We start from the raw sequence: 20,000 nt of genomic DNA on the forward strand, positions 1-20,000 counted from the left end.
TGTTGCTTTTAGTAAACTGCAGATTCTGTCGAGGAAGACTGATGCAACGCGGTGAAAGTGTGAAGCGGCGCTTTAGAAGAGGACAAGAAGAGGAGTTTCCGGGCGCCACGTCTGTGTGTGAGCTCTTCTGCTGAGCGCTTCTCCTGAGCTCTTCTCCTGAGCACTTCTCCTGAGCACTTCTGCTGAGAACTTCTCCTGAGCACTTCTGCTGAGAACTTCTCCTGAGCTCTTCTCCTGAGCACTTCTCCTGAGCTCTTCTCCTGAGCACTTCTCCTGAGCTCTTCTCCTGAGCTCTTCTCCTGAGCTCTTCTGCTGAGCGCTTCTCCTGAGCTCTTCTCCTGAGCACTTCTCCTGAGCTCTTCTCCTGAGCACTTCTCCTGAGCTCTTCTCCTGAGCTCTTCTCCTGAGCTCTTCTGCTGAGCTCTTCTCCTGAGCACTTCTCCTGAGCTCTTCTCCTGAGCTCTTCTCCTGAGCTCTTCTGCTGAGCGCTTCTGCTGAGCTCTTCTCCTGAGCACTTCTCCTGAGCACTTCTCCTGAACTCTTCTCCTGAGCTCTTCTGGTGAGCACTTCTGCTGAGATCTTCTCCTGAGCTCTTCTGGTGAGCACTTCTGCTGAGCTCTTCTCATGAGCCTCGCTTAGTTGCTGGATTTCAAATACTGTCCCATAAAATGTGGGAAACATAAAGCAAAGAGACGATGACGGCACAACAGGTTCATGAATATTTCTTCAGCTTTCGCACAGGATGAGGCATGAAATGTTCTTCTTGGTCGGTTCCTTTACCATCGTCAGTCTGTGACTTATAGAACAGGAAGAGAAGGAAAAGTCTTTAACGTGGAGAGACGGTCTCCCCCCGCTCAGATCAACGCACCATAGCAGAAATGACCCCTGACTGTTCTGTGCTGAACTTTGACCCCCAATGAAACAATCTGTCTCTTTTGTCTCCATCTCCAACCCAAGCAACTACCGTACAAGATGAACCTTTCGGAGCAGGTACGGGGAGGAGCTGGAATCAGATTACTGCCGTCCTTAGAAATAACACCAGAATAACTGTGTGTGTGCGTGTGTGTGTGTGTGTGTGTGTGTGTTCCAGAGCTCCACTGAGGAGGATCAGCGGTTGAACAAGTCCACCTCTCTCCTGGAGAGCCAGCACCACCACCTGCTGCACTGTCTGGAGAAGACCACCGTGAGTGCTGCAGCCTCCGACCCCACAGCAGCCTGAAAGAACGGCTCCTCCTTAGAAGAGCTCCGTCCCGGCGAGAAGTGCCGATGGTTAATCCGTTACCGCGGCATCCGTCTCAAAAGAAATGTATTTGCCAAAATTGGCAAAGAACGGAATCTTTACCCTCAACACGAGTCCACAAGCTCCACAAATGATATATACTTAATATTTACACTTTCACAGCCTCTCCTCTCAATTATATAGTTTATTGTAATTAAACACCAATAAAAACAACTTACTTGCTACTGTAAGTAAATGAAAGTATGTACATGCGGTATTTATTTATTCGGAACATCCTACTTCATCGAAACATTGCACCTTGACCTTTGACCCTCCTGCTAATTTATCCAAAGATTAAATGTGTTTCTGAATATTTCCACATTCGGCAGAGGAGTCAAACATTAATAATAAATCCCGACTACAGTCGCTTTATGAAACCTAATATGTCGTATTAACTGAGCAACAATACAAAATATGTTGCTCGACTTAATCTCTGAGTTATTGCCTGAGGAATATGAAACAGGCCACATGAAGTCCTGTGAGGCACATGGTCATAAATATAAAGCTTGTAAATGTCTCTCTGCCTCGTCCTCTTCTTCCAGAACCACGAGTTCGTGGACCAGCAGTACTACCAGCAGAGCTACCTGGAGGCGGGGCTGCAGAACTACCCCTCCAGAAGCCCCTCCCTCTCCAGCCGGGACGGCGTGTCGGGCACGTGCTGCACCCGCCGCAGCAAGAAGCAGCACGCCCCTCTACAGAACGCCAGCGGCCCGGCGCACATGCAGCCTCTGACGCAGGTGCACGCCCACCCGCGGGGCCTCCAGGAGCTCAGCACCATCCACATCCAGCCGCTCAGCACCAGGTGAGCGTGCAGACCAAAGGGTCGCTCACCTTTCTGTGTGTGTGTGTGTGTGTGTGTGTGTGTGCGTGTGCGCACGTGTTCCCTCCGCGTGGCCAACAGTTGAATTGTGTTTCTGCAGTGAGGCGTCTCAGCGAGTGACTTCAACACTAAATGTCAAGGTCAAGTCTATAATGCATCACAAGCCGCGTCCAAAGACCATAAAATACATTTATACGGCTCTTTAAAAGTCTTTAGAAATGATTATTATAAATCCTGACAGTAATATTACAAAGGACTGCTTTAATGTATCAGGAGAAACATGAATAATACGCAATGCAAGACGTGTCTATGTGGCATTAAATATATACGAATGAAACGCAGACGGCGAGAAAACAGCTGATCACAACGAGGGAAACTGAATCAAGGAGCTCGTTCCCTTCTTACCATTTAAAACCTGAATATAAAAAGTGAAGTCAGTGAACAATATGTCATTCACTTCTTTTTTTATTTTGAATCCTTTTTTTATTTTTCAATATTATTAGTTTATTTTTCTTCGATTCGATACTTATTCACTCCGGCTAAATGCTCCAAAGTGTGTAGCAAGGATAAATGAAAAGATGGAAGACAATGGTTGAGAAGATAAAGGAGGAGGTATTGGAAGACAAACATCAAATGACTTTTAAAAGGGTAAAAATAGATAAATATATTTTAGGGCTCATTGTTTGGATTCAAAGCTTCTGTTGAGGTTTTGAATTAAGCCTTAAAGTCCTAAGCCGATACAAAAGTAGGACTTTGTGTCGTCGTTGTTACACAACGCGTAGTCGTGCCTCCCTTTGTGCTTTTTCGACCTCGGCTTGTGGAAGGATAATTGTCAACATGTACGGATCCGACCACAGCGTTTGTTTTGAGGAAAGAACATGGAGGAAATTTTGGAAAAGTCTAATTACATCTGTATTTATCGTAGACGGCCGAGAGCAGGGGGACGATGATGGACTAATAATAACTAATGGATTCTACACTATTGGGAACAGCTCCATGTTTATTCATTTAAACTTGCTGTATTTGTGGAGGAGGTCCATGCGTCTATTAGAATATTCTGCATGTAAACTGGTAAAAGATGTCAGAACGCATGAATGCTGTGTTAGCCCCCTTCTGCTGGACCCGTTTATTTAAAAAAAAACACATATATTCAAATACATTTAATTTAATTTAAACAGGTCAATAACAGGACAAATTAATACAACGAGACATAACTACTTGCATAGATTATTTATTTATTTAAGGTTAAACATATTTAATTTGCGGCGCGACTAAATATTAAAATAATAAAAGATTTTTTTTAAATATTTGAATATTAATTTTCACATTTGAATAGTTGTTTTTAACAACTATCCAAATATATATTCAAATTCTGAATATTCGTTGACAGCCCTACCAGCTAGTAGCTAAACGTTATAGCCACTGAGTGGTTAGCTAGTAGCTGGTAACGTCTAACAGCTGCTAGCTACTTAGTAATTAAGCTAACAGCGCGGATAGCTGCTAACTAGCAATCTCCCAACCGCTGATCAGTGAGGAACGACTACGCATGCGCACATTTTGTAAAGCTGACGTTAAAGTAGAAGCTTTTCATTGAAGTATTTTCTGCTAGCAAAAAAAACGTAAAATGTCTCAACGTCTGCGGCGCGAGCGAAACAACACATACTGAGCTAACGGGCCAGAGCAGATTTGTCCAAATGAAAATTGTCCAATTGTATGCTAATAATATTTGTGAACGTTTCACTAAGACGTCATGACAGCAACTTGAGTAACAGTGGAATGTGGGTGAATTAGAACGTGTGTAGCTAACATGGCTAACAGCTAGCGTGTGCCATCATCATTTTAGACATTGGTTGGACATTATGAGGCAAATAATCAAACTCAAACGTGACAAAACCTTATTTAATATTCAGTTATCGGCTGCTGCAGGAGTTTCTTTAGTGTTGCACTTTTTTAATTGTATATTAACAGCAGATAAGAGCTGCGTTAACACAACAACACGTTCATTTAGTGTCACACAACAAAATGCAGTTTGTGATCCCACGCACACATTGGAAAGTGGTGAACAAAACAAAAATAAAACAATCCATCAAAAGAAACAGCGCGTGTGATTAATGTGTCCTCTAACAAAAATATCTTTTACCGAAAGACTTTTTTGTGTAGTCAAACTATAACACTTTCATTTTTTCTTTTTATGCAACATTTTCTGTTGAAGGTGCAACGCGTTGACACGTAACAGCCATTAACGCTGAACAACAAACAAACAACTCAAACTTAGACTCCAGGGACAATCTAACCATTAAACCCATCGAGCGCCGAGACACAGAGGAGCATCTGGTGGAGGAAGTCAGCTGATCAACCCGCCGCCACGGGACATCCGTGGCATCTTTTAGTCTTATTTCCAATAACTTATTTCCTCTGGAGAGGATTCAGCTGCTCGTTTCTGCGAGCTGCCAAAACCTCTTTAGTCTGCAGGCCGCATCCGGACAAGACGGATGGACGACATATTGGGGTTATTTGTGCCGCTGAGCTGTCAGAGGCCTCGGTCCAAGCCTTTGACTTCCTGTCCCCCCCCCCCCCTCATCCCACAGCCGCTCCAGCCTGAACATGCGCGTGGACGAGCCGGCGTCCCTGAACTGCCAGAGCAGCCAGATCACCACGGCCATCATCAGCATCCCCACGCCGCCGGTGACGACCTCCGACGGCGACGCTCACCTGCGCGCGGGCCCCGCCCACCAGAACGTTGTGAAGGTGTCTGCGCTGTGAGGAAAGACAGTATGGAAGATCTAGAAAAAACAACAACAACACACACACACTCACGGAGACAGACTGAGGGACGAGGACGGCGGAGACAGAGGAGGCGTTCAGGGTCCTGGTCCAGCTGTGGTGGAGGCCGCCCTCTGCTGGTCATGTACTGTAACGACATGGACTCCCAGGGCGGCTTTTGATCCCGTGTGTGTGCGTGTGTGTGTGTGTGAGAGCGTGATGGAGGCGTGTGCGTCACTTTCCACAAAGCACCTTTTCATGAGTTCTGCTTCAGTTTCCTTCATGGTTCCTTTATTTGTGTTAAGCGTAAAGACGGGAAAAGCAATTATGCTGATTTGAACCCTCAGCAGCTCTTCTTCTTATTCCAAAGGGTGAAAAAGATGAAACATGAAAGGTGGTCTGTGACAGTGTGTGTGTGTGCGCGTGTGTGTGTGTTACAGAGGGAGAACATGTGAAGTCACAAGTCATTTTCATTTGTTTCATTTATTCCTAAAGCAGGAAGAAAGAACAAAGACGCTTCGGTTCGTGTCGCTTCTTTTGCTCCACCTGTTGGTAGAGAAACGCGCCTCTAGTACGTGTGTGTCTGTGTGCGTGTGTGCGTGTGCGTGTGCGGTTCCTCGTGCACGTGTCCCGTCAGACGTTCTCAGCTGAGGGGCCTTTTTTACACGAGATGCCTGAGTAAAAGATTTGTGTTCGTAGCTTTTCTTCCCCCCCCGACTGACCTCGAATAACGCAGAGAAACCAAATGAAGACGACGCTCTGAATTCAAACCCTCACGATCAAAAGCACACGGCGTCCGCTGAGAGTCTCTGACAGGAACGACACGCGAGGCCCGGTTCTTTCTTTCTCTTTTTCTGTGAATATTGTTAATAGAATATTTTGTAATATTTGAACATCGTCTGGCAGAACCAGTGAAGCTGTCTTCGTGTCGTCCCCCGTCCCTCGGTCTGTCTCTCTCTTGTTGTGATCCTGGTGTGTCCCTCGCTCCCGTGTGAACAACAGAGTGCTTTCAGAAGTCTTTTTAGCTGTTGACCCCCCAAAAACACCCCCCAGCGGGCATTTTCTTACAGTTGTTGAGTACGTGTACTTCTATGTGATTAGGAAACTTGGTGTTTGTACTTTTTGTCCTCTGTGTTTCAAAAGGATTTTTGTTTGATCTACTGAAGAATTTAAAGATGGGGGGGGGACAAGGTGAGCCGTCCCATCAGAGTTGACCTTTGGGATTACGGACGGGACCTTTTCAGCTGTTGCCTCCCTGTTGGCCTTTAGATTATTATGTTGGGTCGTTTCCACGTTGAGCAGCTCCTCTGCTTCTTCTTCATTAATGAGACGGAGATCTTTAAAGAGATGAGATGGAGATCTTTAATGAGACGGAGATCTTTAAAGAGATGAGACGGAGATCTTTAAAGAGATAGGACGGAGATCTTTAATGAGACGGAGATCTTTAAAGAGATGAGACGGAGATCTTTAAAGAGATGAGACGGAGATCTTTAAAGAGATGAGATGGAGATCCAGAGCACACGGACTGAAGCCTTCATCCGTCAGCCAGTGGCACATTTCAAAAGGCAATACGGGAACCGGACTAATGTTGCGTCGGCCCACAGGCTCTTTTCCCTGGAAGTGACGTGTGGAACCTTTAAATAGAGGCGGAACCTATTTAATTAGACCTCACATGCATTTGTACGAAGACTTACAAAATACCATCTTATCAAACGTGGTGAAATACAGCAGATCTGGTTCCACATCAGAGGTTTGTTGGGCTTTAGACCCCCCCCATCAAACCCCCTGGAACAGGAAGTGTGTTACACCTCAGAACCACCACGTACTAAATTAACCTGCAGGGAAAAAAAAAAAAAAAAAGTCAAGAAGAAGCACAGAAGTTCTGAGTGGGACCTTTGTGGAGACGTTGACGTCTTGTTCTCAGTGTCCAGTGGGACATTTAGGACGCGGTCCACACAAAGGTGGGACACAGCCGTGTTTTTTCCTCGTGTCTTTGGTGATTTAAACGTGTTATTTACGCTTCCTCCTCCCAGCAGGTTGCTACGTGTCACTTTCAGCCGACGCGTTTGGACTCGAAGCTTTTTCTTCTTTTCTATCGTTTCGCAAACAGAAACCAGAGGTCTGTGATTGTGTTTGTCTCTTGTCATGTGCTCTCCCTTCCTGCTCATGGGCTCGGTCAGTTTCTCCCTGCTCACCCTTTGCTTTGGCCTCCTGCGCCGCCCGTTGTTGTTCGGACTGCCGTGCGTTTGTCAGCTGTTGGATATTATTTATGACCTTTGTCTCGTGTCTCCGACTGTGAAAACGCCTGATAAAAAAAAAACTATATCTGCCACAAGCACAGAATCCGCTCTCCTTCTTCACTGCGTCAGAGTGTGTGTGTGTGTGTGTGTGTGTGTGTGTCCACGTCGGGGACGGACGCGCTCTGATGCATGAACTTGAAAGACCATAAACTCCACACAGCTCGTTTATTAGAACACACATGCAGTATGAGCTCCTGGTGGGCCGAGGAGCAGGACGTCAGCGCCTCAGGAGCTCCTCCATGTAGACGGCGTTCATGCGGTACGCCGCCATCCAGTCGTGGGCGGCGGCGTAGTAGCTCTGGGGGCCTCGCTCCTGGAACGGGGACACGGAGGCGTAGTAATCGTTCCAGGCTCTGAAGCTGGCTCTCCAGTAGGCTTCAGGGCTCCAGTCCTCCTCCTCCTCCTCCTCTTCCTCATCATCCTCCTCGTCCTCGTCCCTTTCCCTCTTCGGCTCCAAAGTCTTCTTGCTCCTCCCCCCTCCGGGCATCTCCTCCCCCTTCCTGGTTCCCTGTCCTGCGGTCGGGGGCCCGCTCCGTCCGGAGTGGCGCCTGCGGGGCGGAGAGGAGGCGCCGGCCGTCCGGTGGGCAGCGTCGGCCGTGGAAGCCACTCTGGATGGGGCGGCGCCCGCCTTCGGTTTGGACGCGGCGGGCGTTGGAGGACCTTGGGTCTTGAGCGCCTCGCGTTGGCCTCCTCCGGTCCGGCCGGTCCCGGCGTCGTCGTCGTCGTCCCGCGGCGGGCCGCAGGAACCAGAAGCCGCCCGCGGGGGCCAAAGGTCAGGTGTCCACCGGCCCCCTTTGAGTTTTACGCTTTCGCCGTCGCCGAGCGTGAAGGACTCTCTGTGCGCGTCCCCGTCGTCTCCGCCGCCAAACTCCCTGATGACCTCCACCGACCTCCCCTCCCCCGCCGTGATGAAGCCGTAGAAGTCCTGCTCGGCCTCCTCCAAGGTCACGACCCTCGACCTGTGACCCTTGAAGGAGCTGAGGGGAGGGATCTTCGGCAGCGCGTCCTGCTGCTCTCTGCGGGTCGCCGCGGCCGGAGTGGGAGGAGACGGCGGGGGACACCGCCGGAGAGCGTCCTCGGCAGGGGACACTTTCCCGGGCCGCCCTTCGCCTTCCGGAAGGCTCCTGTCGGGCCTCCTGAGGACGCCGTGCTCCGCCGCCTGATCGCGCTGCGGCTTCCTCTTCTTCTGCGGCCGGGAGGACGGCGGCGGCGGTGCGGCGGCGGCGCCCGCAGCGGACGCGTCGGTGCAGACGTCCCAGTCACACGGCTCGTCCATCAGACCCGGCTCTATGGTGGCTGAAAAGGGGACAGAAGACGGGATGGCGTTGAAAAAACGAGGCGGGCTTCTCAAGAGGCAAAGCGGTTGGATGGACGGACTCACGTGGCAACGGCGACAAAGTCAGGCCGCACTTCTGGGCGATGGCCATCATCTTGTTCTCCTCCTCGCCATGGCAACAGTAGGTCACGGCGAGCCCCTGAGTGCCTGCAGAGCAAACGCAGCAGCGCAGAGACAGAGGTGACGAGGAGGAGGAGGAGGAGCTCCAGCGGATCAACGCAGACGTGTTCTAGGGAGCAACAGAATCGACGGACGCAACGTTTGTGCGTTCGCCGCTCCGTCCGAACGATGAGCATCAAACAACACTCGGCGGTCACGACTGAAAAAAATTAAAAATCGGTACCGAAGCGTCCAGCCCGTCCAATCCGGTGCATGTAGGTCTCCCAGTCCTGAGGCACGTCCAGGTTCACCACCAGGTTCACCTTCTCTGCATCGATGCCTCTGGAGGTCTGAGGAGAAGAACGAGCAGGATTGATTACACACACACACACACACACGCACACGCACACGCGCACGCGCACACGCACACGCACACGCACGCGCACACACGTCTCACCAGGTCAGTGGAGATCAGCACCCTGCACTGGTACTGCTTCAGTTTGGACATGGCCTCCAGCCTCTGGTCCTGACTCAGACCGCCTGCACGAGAAGGGGCCGTTTGGATCGATAATACGTGGAGACCCCCTGGGGGTCTTTCAGGTGGACACACGTTGAGCCGCCGGCCCTTTAAGAGCTCAACAGTTGTACTAACGGCACCATTGATACCCGGCGTCACATCCACACCTCACCTGAGATACAAGCAGCGGGGAGTCCTTTGGAGGACAGGATGTCCGCCAGGTGCTGAGCCCTGTGGGGGGGGGGGGGGGGGGGGGGGGGAGCGTTCAAACACTGGACCAATGGAGTCGATCGGGGGAACCTCGGGCTGTTCACGTACCTGGTGTGGAGGTTGGAGAACACCAGAGCCTGGTTGAAGGGGATTTTACTGAAGAGCTCCAACAGGTGCTGCACCTTCTCCTGGAAGATCTTGTGAGGGAAAGGATGGGACGGCACCAGCTTGTAGTACTGCTTCAGACCTGGGGGGGGGGGGTTCATAAAACGCTGTTCCATAAATAGTCACTTTAAGCTTTTATCAAACAAAACTCTGACTTTTGGTCTCAAGAATTTCTGAAAAACTTCAACAAACGTCCGAAACGTCGTCAAACATTTGATTTACCCACGAAGACGTTCTGCCTGCTGCCACATAGGAAAGTAAAGCAGAGGATGTTTAAGATGCTGAAATCACTGCATTTAAGGCAGCGATTAAAGGGCAGCGTGGTCATCATCAACAATGACTCCTTTTAAAACGAATTCGCAGAATGCTGATGCCATCGAATATGCTGACAAGTAAATAATATGTGTGCAATACTATATTTCTCTGCCAGCTGCTGCATTCCGAGTGTGTTCTTGGATGACATCGTCACCTGGGGGGGGCGTGGGGGGGGGGGGTCAGGGTTCACCTTTGAGGCCCAGGTCGCCGGGATTGAGTCGGACAAAAGTGGGCTCCCTCATGTAGCGGGCGAGGTGCTGAGCGAGGGATTCTGGGTAGGTGGCGGAGAGCGCGAGCATCTGTTTGTTCAGAGGCAGAGAGGAGAAGATCCAGCTGGTCGGGGGGGTCGGGGGGGGTCGGGGGGGTTAGTAAGAAGAACATCTAGCCAACGGCCTTTGATTTGTAGCACCGTGGGAACTGAAGCGGCCTCACTTGATCTGCTCCTGGAAGCTTCCCTCCTCCAGCAGCTTGTCGGCCTCGTCCAGGACGAACAGCCGGATGCTGGACGTGGACAACAAGCCCAACTCGACCAGCTGCTTGATGCGGCCTGTGGGGGGGGGGGGGGGGGGGGGGGTAAAGAGGCAGGAACGACTTTATGCTTTTACCTACAATTACTCAACTCTAATCTTAGATGTCTGCATTACAGATCCATCCATCATCCCTCCCTCCCTCCCTCCCTCCATCCCTCCCTCCATCCCTCCCTCCCTCTACCCCTCCATCCATCCATCCCTACCTCCATCCATCCCTCTACCCCTCCATCCATCCCTCCCTCTACCCCTCCATCCCTACCTCCATCCATCCATCCATACCTCCATCCATCCCTCCCTCCCTCTACCCCTTCATCCATCACTCCCTCCCTCCATCCATCATCCCTCCACCCCTCCATCCATCCATCCCTACCTCCATCCATCCCTCTACCCCTCCATCCATCCCTCCCTCTACCCCTCCATCCCTACCTCCATCCATCCATCCATACCTCCATCCATCCCTCCCTCCCTCTACCCCTTCATCCATCACTCCCTCCCTCCATCCATCATCCCTCCACCCCTCCATCCATCCATCCCTACCTCCATCCATCCCTCTACCCCTCCATCCATCCCTCCCTCTACCCCTTCATCCATCACTCCCTCCATCCATCCCTCCCTCCACCTCCATCCATCCATCCATCCCTCCCTCCCTACCTCCCTCCCTCTATTCCTCCATCCATCCATCCATCCCTCCCTAGGTACCTCCCTCTATCCCTCCATCCTTCCATCCATCTCTCTACCCCTCCATCCATCCATCCATCCATCTCTCTACCCCTCCATCCATCCATCCATCTCTCTAACCCTCCATCCATCCATCCCTCCCTCCCACAGTGCATCTCACCAGGCGAGCCCACTGCCACGTGGCACCTCTTGAGGTGGGCTTTGTCCTGACTCACAGGTCGGCCCCCGATGAAAACGTGGCACTCGAGACCCTCCATGGTGCAGCCGATGGCCATCACCACCCCGTGGATCTGCACCGCGATCTCCCGCGTGGGCGCCAGGACGAGGACCTGCAGGAGGAAGGAGGAGTCCGTCACCGGTTCACATCCACTCAGGTCTGATGGCAGATTAAGGACGGGGGGGGGGGCGGTGGGGTGGTGGTAAGACCACGCGGCTAATGGGATTAGTCACTTCTTCAATGAGCAGATGTTCCTCTGCTTTTACCAATAATTGCATTACGTTTTTTTTCCACTGTGAGCAGCTTAAGCCCCTCAGTCAGGTGTGTGGGGGGAGGAGGGGGGAGAGGGGGATTACTCCCTAGACCACCTGGCGTGTGAGTCCACTCACCTGAGTCGAAGGGTTCTCCAGGACCAGCGAGTCCAGGGCCACGGTGCAGAACACGCACGTCTTCCCCGTGCCGGACTTGGCCTGAACGATCAAGTCTGAAAGGACAGAAGCTCGATGGAGGTTAAACTGTAGAACACGTGGAACTGTATTAAAATATAAACATGCACGTCACGCTAGAATGAAATTACACCTGAACTATGAATGCATATTAATAATGGGCGAAGGCCGCTTGACGGCCGGATTGCATGAACAACACGTAAGTCACAACACCAGCACACGGACATGTTGCAGCACTATCTGGTCAAACACCTGTTGCCCATTTTAAGAACAACATGTCTGCGCCCACCGCTTATATGCAAATCGTTTTCTTTTACATTATTATTATTATTATAATCTTGCAAACATCCTGATATGAAGAACGCATGAACAACGGGGGCGTGATGACCTGAGAGCCGGAGGGATGGACGTCCCTGTGCTCCAATGGGGCTCTGAGGGTTCTAAGCAGGAGCCGCCTCTTCCTCCTTAATAGCCAATCAAAATGCTCTTAGAGACTAAATAATACGAGCGCACTTTGTATTCAGCGCCTTCTTGCATGTTGTTGTTAAACTGCCTGAAATAGGTCCGTGCACGTTAAACTGCAGGACTGCAAATAAGCCTTGTCATATTGCTTTGATTTGAGTCTCCAGTCTCGTCCTTGAACCCAGAGAAACACGCGAGGGATCATGATGATGTAGTTGTGCTCAGAGTCTTTGTAGAAGAAACAAGATGTCATTTCGTTATAAAATGAGCAACCATTTAATTTGTCTGCACAATAACCACTGAAATAAACATCCGAGCGGCATCTGCAAAGTGAGTTTGTATCATTTGTGTCAACGCGCTGCGCCGCCATCGGGACCCACCTAGTCCGCAGCGGCCCAGCGGGATCGCCTTGAGCTGGATCGGGGACGGCTTCCGGAAGCCGGCGGAGGACAACCCGTCCAGCACCGCGGGCGATAGCAGCAGGGAGCCGAAGTCGAGTCCCTCCGGCAGGAGCACGTCGTCGGTGCGCTTCCGCGCGTCCACGTCGTGCGCCGCTCTCCTCGCGCGGGCCGCCATGTTTACCGGCGGGGCCGCGCTCGCTCTGCGGCTTTAAAGCGCGCGGCGGCGGCGGCCGCGCGCTGCGTGGCGGCCTCTGGCGGCCGGGAGGGGCGCTGCACCACAACCCATAAAAGAGCTCTTCATGCACCAGCAGGCCAATGGTTCTGGTAGAACCAGTACAGAGCCTTTATTTCTAATAAACTCTCCTTTCTTAAGCTGCCTCTGACCTCTTTAAAAAGATTTGATTGATTGGTAGATCCAATCAGGCTCTTTATGAGTACTCATAGTGCATGTGTCGGCTAACCCAACATTGGCGAGTAACTCAGTAGAGAAATGACAGTAACACTGTAACGCTCCGCCAGAGGATCCTCAAAGCACACGTCGGGTCACAGCAGCTGTTAAAACAGCAATCACAGAAAGTGCCGTCTTACAGGATATTAGACTGAATTATTGTCCTCACAATCCGATCCATGGATTTGGTTTCTCAATAATTGCCTCCCCTGCTGTAGTTGGGCTTATTAAGGGTCATCTCCCTCCTTCCTCCACAGAGCAGCGACACGGAGGTGCTGCTCGTGTTGCTGGAGCCCCACTCGGACTCGGACTCGGACTTGGACGTTTAACTGTAGCGAGCAGAAGCTCCCGATCCACGCCGGGCGGGGATGGAGCGTGACGGGAACGCCTCGGCCGACGCACAGCTCCTGTCTCCGAGCGGCTACGCCGCGCTGGCCGCCGTCATGGGCGCGTTCTCCGTGGCCGGCATCCTCCTCAACGCGCTGGTGATCGTGGTGACGGCGAGGCACCGGCAGCTGAGGCAGCCGCTCAGCTACGCGCTGGTCAACCTGGCCGTGTGTGACCTCGGCTGCGCGGCGTGCGGGGGGCTGCCCACCACGGTCACCAGCGCCATGGGCTACTTCAGCCTGGGGCGCGCCGGCTGCGTGCTGGAGGCCTTCGCCGTGGCCTTTTTCGGTGAGAACATTACTTTTCGGTGTATTGTGAAAGGGGCGATGCCGTCGTGTTGAAATACTCAACGTCCTCTCGGTGGATCTCGGAATATTCTGTAAGAAACGTGACTTTAGAAGTATTGGGATGGAACTCCAGACACAGACGCACAGTTCCCTTGTTTCTTTGGTTGATCCATTTGTTCTACGCAGAACCTTCCTGCTTCCAAAGAACCATTTCACATTTCAAGGGTTTTTATAGGTCCCACCCAGGAGTCCTTTGTTAGAGTTTCCTCTAGAATCCGGCCCCTACTTTTTATTCCCTCAGTAAACATTGCAAACATGAGTTTATGGTCTCAGTCTCTAGTTCCAAGTGTTCTGGTGATGTTCATTTAAAGTGACCATGAATCAGGGGATTTGATACGATCGCGTCCTGCTCACGGGTCCCAAAAGAGGCTTCAAACAGGAGTCCAGGAACCATTATTATCATTCGGCTTCAGCTGTTACATCCAGGTGCGACTTTAAGTGGCAGGACGGTGATCTCTCCACCTTCTTGACTGCAGGCATAGCCAGTCTGTGCACCATCGGAGTGATTTCTGTTGAGCGCTACGTCGTGGTGTGCTATCCCATGGGGGCCGTCCTCTTCCAGACCAGGTACAGCAGCCATCTTCGGCACCCCGTCCGCCGGGGCTACCAATGTTCGATGCCCCCCCCCACGCTGTGTGACGCTCCGTCTCTGTTGTCCTCAGACACGCCGTGGCCGGGGTGGTGCTGTCCTGGGTCTGGTCCTTCGTGTGGAACACGCCGCCTCTCTTCGGCTGGGGGAGCTACGAGCTGGAGGGCGTCAAGATCTCCTGCGCCCCGAACTGGTACAGCCGGGACCCGGGCAACGTGTCCTACGTCACCATATACATCCTCCTCTGCTTCGCCGTGCCCTTCTCCGTCATCATGGTGTCGTACTCGCGACTCCTGTGGACGCTGCGCCAGGTGAGTGGCAGGTGACGGGCGCCGCGGGCCGCAGCGGCCGTGGATGACGTCCCTCCTCCTGTGTTTGTTGGGCGGGCGAAGGTGACCAAGCTGCAGGTGTCCGAGACGGGCAGCACCAATCGGGTGGAGGTGCAGGTGGCACGCATGATCGTGGTGATGGTGTTGGCCTTCCTGGTGACCTGGCTGCCGTACGCCGCCATGGCGCTCGCCGTCATCACGGACTCCACGTTACACATCGACCCCGTCATCGCCACCATACCGGTCTACTTGGCTAAAAGCAGCACCGTCTACAACCCCATCATTTACATCTTCATGAACAGACAGGTATTCCTCCGTCAGCGAACCGCTGCACTTGATGCCCCTCCCTTCCCGCGGTTAACCGTGTGCCGCGTGTGTGTGTGTGTGTTTCCAGTTCCGGGGATACGCCGTCCCCTCCATCCTGTGCGGGTGGAACCCGTGGGCGGAGGAGCAGACGTCCGAGGAGGAGACGGTCGGCTCCGTGATGAAGAGCCAGAGAGTCTCACCTAAAGGGTCTTTGCAAGAATGAAAACTCCCCCCGACCCGTTTACTCCCATCCAACGGGAAAGCTTCATAGAAAGAAACACATTAAAGGATGCGGGGGGAAAAGACGGAATCCGCCATCACACCGGACTCCAGATTACGTGTCAACGGTTCATATATTCGGACAATAAAGACGAACTCTTTGTCATGCGTCTGTCAAGACAATATTATTATATTATTTAAATCCACATTTACACAAATGCATGTGCATTGTTATTCTGCTTATGGGTATAATTCAAAGCCTCTATGTGCCAAAGACTCTCATTATTATTATTTAGCAACACAGGGTTACACAACAAAATGTGGTAAACATCTCATCATATAGTTTTGCATCTTTATTCCCCCGTCAGCTCAAACTAAATCTGTGAAGTTAAGCGGTGGTTGTGTAAATGATGCTGATGTAATCCACTAGATGTGTGCATATTGTTAATGGATCCGTCACAAGAAATAAAGAGGAGATCCATGATTTTTATTGGTTTTATTGGTTGTTCACATAACCACTTGCTTCTTAAAAGGTCTGCGCTCAAAGGCGGTGCACCCCTCCAACACCAACAGACCCGCGTCCCCCTGACGGCGTCCAGAGATGATCAGTGTGCTTCACCCCGGCCTTCTGGATCCAGCGCGATGTAACAGAGGTCAGCGCTTTAGTCCCACAGTTTGATCGTTCACAGTCATTTCTCCCTCTCCGAGGAAACCGAATCAAACTCATCACATCACCGTGCCTTTTTTTTAAGTTACAGAAATATTGCTTGAATATATGACTTTCATTAAGGAGAAATAAAAAGCCAGAGTGTGAATAGCTGTATCAAACCTGTACACTTTAGCTATGTACAGAGTGAGGGATCGTCTATGTACATGCTACATACGGCCTCGGCCTGAGGAACGGGGAAACATACAGCACGCGTCGCAACCCCAACTGACGGGCGTGTGAAGCAGGCGTGTGCTGCGACAGCCGGGGGAGGGCTGATCGTCTCTGGCAGCAGGAAACAAGAGTGTCTGAGGCCCTCGAGTCCTGTTACACACTCAAGTTATTGAGTTACTGATTCAGCGCACACCTCCACATTGAGTCCGATTGGTTCGACACACCGTCTGGTCCCGAGGCCGGACGGCCCAACGCGGTGACGTCATTAACTTACACGCTTACACGGTTCACAGCAGCCAGGCGGACGTCGGAGGGTTTAGGGGTCATTATGCTCGTACATGGGAGTATGGCCATTGTTTACAGTTCTTATGGTGACAACACACCCCAGCAGGGCTGTTATGTGTTAGCGTACCCTGCTAACAGTTACCCACGGGGCCAGAGACGGAATGGCTGGCTAGTTAGCTAGTTAGCTAGTCTTCCCGGGGATCGCTGGGCCCTTTGTTCCCCTTATTTTCTGTAACCAGTGTGGCAGTTAAAGCTGACTGAGGAATTAGAGCGCTGGCCGGGTAGCCAGCTGTGCGGTGGTTAGCTAGGTAGCTGGTTCTCTGCTCGACCGTAGCCTGGTAGGATTAGCCAGCTAGCTAACTATCCCCGACGTGGGGGGGGGGGGGGACCACCAGACCAAGCGCTGCAGTTTGATAAAATGTCTTTCACCAGTGTAGCATTAAGCCGAGATGAAGTTAGCGCTATGGCGCTGCGTAGCTGATTCCCCACCATGTAGCGCTACACCGGTTACAGAGACGGAGACGGACAGCTGTCGCTCCTCTGGTAATAGCATTGAGTTTTATTATGCACAGTGCGCTTTGCTTGTTGCTGAAAACGTTCCCCTCATCCACTTTAATGGCCGCCACTGACCATCCCGCTGCGTTATTCTAATGTTATTTAATCTCTATGTACCGACTCATCGCAGCTAGATGTGATGTTTGTTGGAAAAATAAAAGGTAATAATACCTCATGTCTCATGCACAATTTAAAGCAAGTGGAGGTATTCCTTTTTTTCCCCAGGAGCAACTATTTCACTGTTCAAATGTTTTTAATACACAAACATGCTGAGCGAAGAACACACGTAAAGACAATGGTCATGGTTGAACAGCGATATCGGGGCCGCATGAACGAAGTGAACGACGTGAAAAACAAAGTATGACAGGTTGATGCTGAGAATGAACACATTTTTTTCTTTTTAAATCAGCTTTGCAAAAAGGGTTGGAGGCCCTCCGCTCTGCTGGGGAGACGGGACGAAGACCAGCAGGAACCTCACGGCAAACCACAAAACAACACCAGCATTAAGTCCTGAGCTCAAGGAAAGTGCAACACGCCCGGTCGCCCCCATGGGAACACAGTAAAGACCGAGAACAGCATCCTGGAATTATCATTGCTTCAAGGAAAGTGAACGCACGTATATACGGAAAAGTTAAAAATAAAGGCAAGTGGAGTCGGGGGGGTCAACATTGACACCTAAAGGCCAAAGAGGAACCGAGTCCAAGGTCAACTGAGGGTTCATCCCTTCACGAGACGAATGGTCGACCACTTGTGTGCAATCGTTGTAATGGAACCGATGGCGTCTTATGTTATCGGTGAAGATAACAGGGTTCCAAACGCGAGAGAGGCTCGCACGGTGCCTCCGAGCAGACGTGACCTGTGCGTGACCCCGGCAACGAAAACACTCACAAGGATTCTGCACTGCTGAAATGAAATGGTGAATATATGGTGAAACTATGACCCTCTCTGAGTCACATTATCGATGAACACAGCTGCCTCTTAATGTGAGGGTTCCGTTAAAGACACCGTCGGGAAGAAAGAGTTCTTCGAGGACTGTTTAAAGGGGTGTTAGGGAACTCCCAAAAAATGGATTGAGAACCAGGATTGTTTTGGGGTTGTAGTTAAAACCGTGGAACATAAATGGTCCCCGAAATAAAGAAAACCTGGATGGGTTGTGGATGGAAACCTTGGAATATTAAAGGTTCTTTGTAGAACCCTATAAACGTTAAAGAATCCTCTGTAGATGGTCGACTATCAAGGAGACCGTGGGAATATAAAGGGTACGAGTAGAACCCCCCCACGTGGGTTCTTGTTAGAAACCTTAGAAAGAGGGACAGGATCTGGATAGAACCTCCGGCGTGGGTTCTGGGTCATCACACATACAGAAGGGTTTTCTGTAGAACCTCCCGTCCGGGGTTATGGGTAGATGGGTGTTGTTTTTTGGTTTGTTGTTTTGATTCTTCTTCACTCATCTAGCAGGTTCTCTACTTCCTGTCTGCTCGAGTGATTGATGAGGTAACGACCTCTGACCTCTACTGGACAACAATAAGGTGCTAGTTTTTCCTCCTATACTCTGTCGATCTGGACACTCGTAACTTTCAAGTGAATTATACGTGTGTGTTGAAGAGAGTTTGTGTGCCTGTGTTGTTTTAAAGATCCACAAAGGGCCGAGAGGTTCAGGGTTCAGGTGCAATATTCGGAAAAAGCAGGCTTCTACAGCTCAGTCTCTTTATATACAACAACAGTCCGAGGGAGGCTCAAAAGAACAGGGCTTCTTCTTCTTCTTCTTCCTCACGGCTCACTGATGCAGCAAGTTCTGTTCACTAAGTCCTCAGCGCCGCCTCCTGGTGGACAGACGCGTCGTAGCAGCGAGGAGAATCCTCAGCTGTTCCACCTTCTTCTCCGCACTTAGTCCTCCTTTTCTGTCTGTTGGGTCGCTGTCAAGTATGGATGCTTCATCCTAACTTCTGTGGGGTGTTTTGTTTCCACGGTGCTGTGTGTGTGTGTGTGTGTGTGTGTGTGTGTGCGTCAGTGAATGTTTGTCTCGACGAGTCCATGTCCTCCCTCACCTCAGCACCGCCGCCAGCACTAAAACAACACACTCTGCCTCCTGCTCTTCCCCTGGGCTGAGACAGAGACAGACAGAGACAGAGACAGACAGAGACGGGTGTGAATAAAGGTTTTTTCATGAAGCCACTCCCCCATATTTCACGCCATGCAGATGATCACCCTTGAAAACAGAATCCATCGAACGTTCTTTACTTCATCTCCACTGATGAATGAAGCAGAATGAAATTCATCCTCAGTTCAGGTAGAAAAGGTTGATAATCATCATAACAATTGTAGTACCACTATATTTATATTTTGCACACAAAAATATTAATACAAATATCAACAGAACTCTTGACTCTGCAATTAGTTGGTTTTCATTTAGTTTGATTCTTAAAAATTCTTTATTATTTGTAAAAAGCGTTCAGATGAATCCTCACGCCTGATTGGCTCTCCATCGCTGACGTCACAGCGGTCATGTGATGGTGATTATCGGCTTTCACTCTACGCGTGAAATGCGTCACATCGGATCAGAACCAAGAGGGTTTCTAGAGGTCCGATCAACGAGGGATCACGGCTGAAGTGTGAGGACACCTCTGGATACACAGTTCAATCACCTGATGCTAGAATCACACACACACACACGCACACACACACACACACACACACACACACACACGCACACACACACGCACACGCACACGCACACACACACACACACCCCTCACTTACACACTGCAGGCTACATCTGTCGCTGCAGGAACCTGAACAGGACTGCAAAGGAGAAGAATCAAAGCACCCGAGCACGTTATTCTGCCGTCTTGGTTACACATCTCGTCCCTGAAGGGGTCACGGTGAGACCGGCAGGAGGAGGTTAAGCCGAGATGATGCAGAGCGCGGAATGTGAGGGGGGGGGGGGGGGACGATGGAGGGGGGGGGGGGGGGGGGGTGAAGCTTTCATCAAACAAGCCGCCGACACTACACTGTTTGTCACCACCAGAAGCATCCAATGGTAATCTTTCCTATGGGCCATGAACACATCATGTGTTAGTTAATTAGGAGAAAAGACGGTCGATTTTCAAAATAAAA

General features: G+C 51.0%; 4 protein-coding genes across 9 annotated transcripts in view; 2 read left to right on the forward strand and 2 right to left on the reverse strand.

The window, feature by feature from the left end:
* LOC120828718 (A-type voltage-gated potassium channel KCND3) overlaps positions 1-7,195 on the forward strand; it is a 57,732-nt gene extending 50,537 nt beyond the window's left edge. Inside the window, exons 5-8 of one of the 2 annotated variants that reach the window (XM_040192238.2) lie at positions 958-990; positions 1,091-1,183; positions 1,822-2,081; positions 4,688-7,195. In XM_040192238.2, the coding sequence (XP_040048172.1) occupies positions 958-990; positions 1,091-1,183; positions 1,822-2,081; positions 4,688-4,862 (561 nt within the window). In that variant the 3' untranslated portion in view covers positions 4,863-7,195. The remainder of the gene's footprint in view (positions 1-957; positions 991-1,090; positions 1,184-1,821; positions 2,082-4,687) is intronic. The other variant, XM_040192241.2, reaches the window with a different exon arrangement.
* Positions 7,196-7,308: 113 nt separating this feature from the next.
* Positions 7,309-12,798, reverse strand: ddx20 (DEAD (Asp-Glu-Ala-Asp) box polypeptide 20). Its single transcript, XM_040192237.2, has 11 exons — positions 12,518-12,798; positions 11,619-11,713; positions 11,173-11,341; positions 10,237-10,351; positions 9,995-10,137; positions 9,433-9,571; positions 9,287-9,345; positions 9,055-9,137; positions 8,842-8,947; positions 8,544-8,645; positions 7,309-8,458 (listed from the first exon to the last, which is right to left on the reverse strand). The coding sequence occupies exons 1-11, from the start codon at positions 12,711-12,713 to the stop codon at positions 7,380-7,382; spliced, it is 2,286 nt and encodes a 761-aa protein (XP_040048171.2). The 5' UTR covers positions 12,714-12,798; the 3' UTR covers positions 7,309-7,379.
* Positions 12,799-13,236: 438 nt separating this feature from the next.
* LOC120828721 (parapinopsin) lies at positions 13,237-15,569 on the forward strand. The gene is made up of 5 exons (XM_040192247.2): positions 13,237-13,661; positions 14,197-14,287; positions 14,383-14,620; positions 14,702-14,944; positions 15,033-15,569. The coding sequence occupies exons 1-5, from the start codon at positions 13,355-13,357 to the stop codon at positions 15,165-15,167; spliced, it is 1,014 nt and encodes a 337-aa protein (XP_040048181.2). The 5' UTR covers positions 13,237-13,354; the 3' UTR covers positions 15,168-15,569.
* A 75-nt stretch (positions 15,570-15,644) lies between these two features.
* Positions 15,645-20,000, reverse strand: part of LOC120828720 (cyclin-dependent kinase 17) — a 28,945-nt gene continuing 24,589 nt past the window's right edge. For 3 of the 5 annotated variants that reach the window (XM_078081635.1, XM_078081627.1, XM_078081622.1), the window contains one exon: positions 15,645-18,988. In XM_078081635.1, coding sequence (XP_077937761.1) covers positions 18,951-18,988 — 38 coding nt within the window. In that variant the 3' untranslated portion in view covers positions 15,645-18,950. Of the gene's footprint in view, positions 18,989-19,643; positions 19,686-20,000 lie in introns of all 5 variants that reach the window. The other 2 variants (XM_078081632.1, XR_013451019.1) reach the window with 2 other exon arrangements.

Source organism: Gasterosteus aculeatus, chromosome 2, assembly GCF_964276395.1.
Source record: "Gasterosteus aculeatus chromosome 2, fGasAcu3.hap1.1, whole genome shotgun sequence".
Taxonomy (NCBI): Eukaryota; Metazoa; Chordata; class Actinopteri; order Perciformes; family Gasterosteidae; genus Gasterosteus; species Gasterosteus aculeatus.